The 5,000-nt window shown below is 35.9% G+C and overlaps 1 protein-coding gene across 1 annotated transcript in view; it reads left to right on the plus strand.

The window, feature by feature from the left end:
* LOC135198429 (metabotropic glutamate receptor 2-like) overlaps positions 1 to 5,000 on the plus strand; it is a 266,629-nt gene that overhangs the window by 226,195 nt on the left and 35,434 nt on the right. The window contains 3 exon segments of the mRNA XM_064225960.1: positions 1,108 to 1,262; positions 3,385 to 3,555; positions 4,422 to 4,566. Of these exon segments, the coding sequence (XP_064082030.1) occupies positions 1,108 to 1,262; positions 3,385 to 3,555; positions 4,422 to 4,566 (471 nt within the window).

Here is a 5,000-nt window from a genome sequence, read left to right on the forward strand (position 1 = left end):
CGATCAGTGGTGTTCGAAAGCCTACAAAGTTAGCCTCCATAACACACGAAGTCCTTCTGTGAACAGAAAACGGAGAGAATGAACGAAAGAAATCATTAAGAGCAAAATGACGAAGGAATGAGAATTTACAAAGGGGAAAGCAGCGAGAAAGAACACGATATTTAGTGAAAAGATACGTGGCAAATAAAATCAGTAATATAAGAAGATCAATCCCATCGCTCGACCAAAGGAGGCTTGGAGAGATCTCTGTTGTCGCGAAGTGGTGAGATCTGGCACTCAGTAGATACAATGACACCTCTTCAAGACTGTTTTATTACGGTTTTGGTAATTTGAGTGAAGCGGAAAGTATGGAGTCGAAATGAACCAAGTCAATGTCAAATGTTCAGTCTTAACGTTCGACGTTACAAATGACCGTCAAAATAATAATAATAATAATAATAATAATAATAATAATAATAATAATAATAATAATAATAATAATAATAAGTAGAAAATTATCTAAAAGCCAAAGGAAAGTTAGGTCTAATTATCTAAACGTCACGGGAAAGATAAGTCTAGCTATTTAGACGCCACGGGAAAGATACGTCTAACTATTTAGACGCCACAAAAAAGATAAGTCTAAATAGTCTAACTATTTAGATGCCACGGGAAAGATAAGACTAAATTATTTAAACGCCAAGGAAAGGATAAGTTAACTATTTAGACGCCACAAAAAAGGTAAGTCTAAGTACCCTAACTATTTAGATGCCACTGGAAAGATAAGTCTAACTATTTAGACGCCACGGGAAAGATAAGTCTAACTATTTAGTCACCACGGGAAAGATAAGTCTAATTATTTAAAAGCCACGGGAAAGATCATTTAAAAGCCACGGGAAAGATAAGTCTAATTATTTAAATGCCACGGGACAGATAAGTCTAACTATTTAGACGCCACGAGAAAGATTAGTCTAAGTGGTTTAACTATTCAGATGCCACGGGAAAAATAAGTCTAACCATTTAGACACCACAGGAAACATAACTCTTATTATATATTTAAACTGGATCCACAAATAAGCTAAAGCCTCCACCGCCTTTCATTAAATCTTTCACTTTTCCCTCTGTTCTCAGGATCCATCAGCAACATCGACGACGGCGAATATAAGTGTCGAGACGGGTCATCGCCCGAGGTCAGGAATAAGGTCATATCAGGGGTCGTCGGAGCAGCTTCATCCGTGACCTCTATCCAGGTCGCTAATCTCCTCAGGCTTTTCAGGATACCACAGGTGAGCGGGGAGTGAGATGCTCCGTTTAGTTTTCTGAAAAAGAGAATTAGTGTGCTGGCTTTGTCTGCCCATCCTCACATTTTTCTGTCCGCCCTCAGATCTTAAAAACTGCTGCGACTAGAGGGCTGTAAATTGGTATGTTGATCATCCACCCTCCAATGATCAAACATACCAAATTGAAGCCCTCTAACCTCAGTAGTTTTTAATTTACTTAAGGTTAAATTTAGCCATACTCGTGCGTCTTGCAACGATATAGTCCAGGCCACCACCGGGCCGTGGTTAATGTTTCATGGTCGGCAGCTCACACAGCATCATACCGAGACCACCGAAAGATAGATCTATTTTCGGTGGTCTTGATTATACAATGCACAGAAAACTCGATTGCGTAGATGTAACTTCTGCGTATTTTTTACTTGCTTATTTTGTGTATTATTGCATATTTCTCAGTAAATTTAGCACTAAAATTTACTGAATGCAAACTTACATTTTTAAGTAGTATTTAGACAAATGATATATTATATACTTACACACACACACACACACACACACACACACATATATATATATATATATATATCTATCTCTATCTATATATATATATATATATATATATATATATATAGATAGATAGATAGATATATATATATATATATATATATATATATAATATATATATATATATATATATATATATATATATATATATGATGTCGAATTCCACAAGCTAGGAAAAAAGGTTATCGAAAAAGATATTTCGATAACCGAAAAAGATATTTCGATAACCGTAGCCTAATCAATATGTTCCGCTTTGAAGATGGAAGAGAGCCGCCTACCTCCTGACGAGAGTAGAAAGAGGAATCAGGATAAAAGTAGACAGTGGGAGACTATGGGGAGAAATGGGACGTAAATGAACAGAAACATGAATTGTATCTTTTAAGGGAAACTGGGAAACAGTCAGACAGACAGACAAGAAAAAAAAATGGTTTTAAAGTGTGACTTCAGAATTTAGAAAGGAAACTAAAAAGTGACCAAATCTGATTGTCGTCTCAAGCATTGAGGTGCAGAAATATCTTATTGCTTCTAAATTCCATTATTCATTAAACAGAAATATTTGAAAGATAAATTTAACTTTTAAATGAAATATTAACGACTTTGCGTGTATAAGCTGTTTGGCAAAAAAAAAAAATGATATGAATATAGCCATTTAATGAGGAAAAAACTTATTTTGATATAAATTTAAGGTTTGAATGCAATATAAACGATTAAAACCTGGCAATAAAAAAAATGCTGAGAATATAAAAATTTTGCAATAAAAAAAAAACTTTTTTTAACAAATAAATTTTAGCTTTATAAACGACTCTACGTAGCAAAGTTTTATGACAAGAAAAACAATACTGTAAAATTAATTATATCTTGCCAAAGTATAAAAGGCAAGAGATTAAAAACTCACTTAAACTGAAAGTGAATAAAATACTACTTATTCTTCAGAGCTGCTTCGTGATCTACTCAACAGAATTCTGAAATTATTGATGAAATTCTATTAAAATTTCATATCACCAGTCATGGCAACATAAACCTTATCATTACGGATTCTTATTTAAAAATATTATCGTTATCTTCTGTCGTTTAATGTATAATGACCGAATTAATAAAGAGTTTATATTTCCTAACGTCATCCCAATATTAGTCTCTTCACTTGCCCCAGTAAGGGGAAAGTGCTTTCAGTGTATCTCACGCGGTGCACTGTAGGCATTACTTAAGCTTCCTGGCAGCGTCCCTTCAGCCTGCAGCTGCAACCCCTTTCATCCCCTTTATTGTGCCTTTGTTATTATTCTCCTTCTTCCATCTTGCTTTCCTCGACCCTCTCCTAACAATTGTTTCATAGTGCAACTGTGAGAGTTTACCTCCTGTTACACCTTTCTTTTCAACTTTCTTTACTGTCAGTTTCCCTTCAAACCCTGAATGACCTCATCATAGGCCCCAGCGCTTGACCTTCGGCCTCAATTTCATATTCAAATTCCAGATACTTTTCTCCCTCACCTGATGATATATTCTCCCTCATCTAAAGTAACATTAATTAAGATTCTTCTCCTACCCCCACCCTCCTCCTCCTCCTCCAAAGGTGAGCTTCTTCTCAACGTCTCCGGAACTGAGCAATAAACAGAGGTTCGAATACTTCTCTCGAACCATCCCCTCAGACCACTACCAAGTCAAAGCCATGGTCGAGATCGTCAAATTGCTCAACTGGTCGTACATTTCCATCATCTACGAGGAATCGAACTACGGCATCAAGGTAAGGGGAAGTTCTCTCGATCACTTGCAGTCTTATTACAATCATTCTGAGGTTGGGGGGGGGACTTACATTCAATTTGGAGGGGTTTTCAGGGACTTACAATCAGCTTCAAGGGGTTAGGAGGGATGTTTGCAATCCATCTTTTTTTAATCTCTCGACCTACTTCCTTACTTACTTACGGGCCCTTAAGGGTCGGTGCAAGTTTGCGGGAATTGGTAAAGTTGAAAGGGAGAAGTTGTGTGAAGGAATCCTTGTATTTGATGGAAGAAATCTGTTCGGATGACTTCTGGGGGAAATATACCCATAAGTTGTATAACTTTTTATGAAGCACTTATATTCTGAGATTGTGTTCTTGTCGTAAGAGATGTGATTTCAAAGCCATATTTTTCTCTGTATTTTACGTGTGCGCGTGTGCATTGCATTTACTTTTACATAATTTAACTTTGATTTTAGAAACAAAGTTTTAGTAACATAATACATGAAATAAAAAAAAAAGCTTTTCAAAATCAGCTCTGTTAAAATTTCGCAGACTTGAAAATTTATTTAATTTTACCACTGAGATGCTGGATAATGTAAATGCAGCTTTTGAAGAACTTAATGACAATACATTTACAAAAATATATTTTGGGTTTTTATTTCAAATTCGGCGTTTGGAACCCCTGTGAGCATTGGTTGATCCTTCACATATAAAGATACACATCTCAGGACTGTTTTTCCATTGAAAGTCCTTTAAATTTTATCATATTCTTGGTTAGGCCTACGAAGACTTGGCGAGCACATTCAAACTTGCCCCCACTACCTTCTTTTTTCTTAGGCTCCAAAAATCCTTTCATTTATAATTTTTTTTCCTTTTTAATCACCTTCAGGCTTTCGAGGAGCTGGAGGGCCTCTTGGCAACGAACAGCATCTGTATTGCCGTAAAGGAGAAGTTGGTTAAGGACTCCGGAGTTGCTGAGGAAGTGGCTTACGACCTCATCGTCAAGAAACTCATGCAGAAGCAGAGAGCCAGAGGTGAGGAAGGGAGGGGAATTTAGTGGTGCGTGGTTGTGTGCAGAATATATATATATATTATATATATATATATATATATATATATATATATATATTATATATATCCAGTGAAGCACGAAGGAACATGTGCTTGAGAAAATCCTTAGATCCACGGTAGATTGTTTGCATGGTGTCTTTACGTTGCATGGAACTAGTGGTTATTCAGCAACGGGACCAACGGCTTATCGTGACTTCCGAACCACGCCGAGAGTGAACTTCTATCACCAGAAATACACTGAAACTTGGGTCTCTCAACAAGTACTTTCGTAGTTTTTTTCTACGAAAGTACTTGTTCAAATCCTCCAGCTTCACTCACCTTCTACCGTGGATTTAAGGATATATATATATATATATATATATATATATATATATATATATATATATATATATATATA

This window comes from Macrobrachium nipponense, chromosome 22, assembly GCF_015104395.2.
Source record: "Macrobrachium nipponense isolate FS-2020 chromosome 22, ASM1510439v2, whole genome shotgun sequence".
In the NCBI taxonomy this organism is placed as follows: domain Eukaryota; kingdom Metazoa; phylum Arthropoda; class Malacostraca; order Decapoda; family Palaemonidae; genus Macrobrachium; species Macrobrachium nipponense.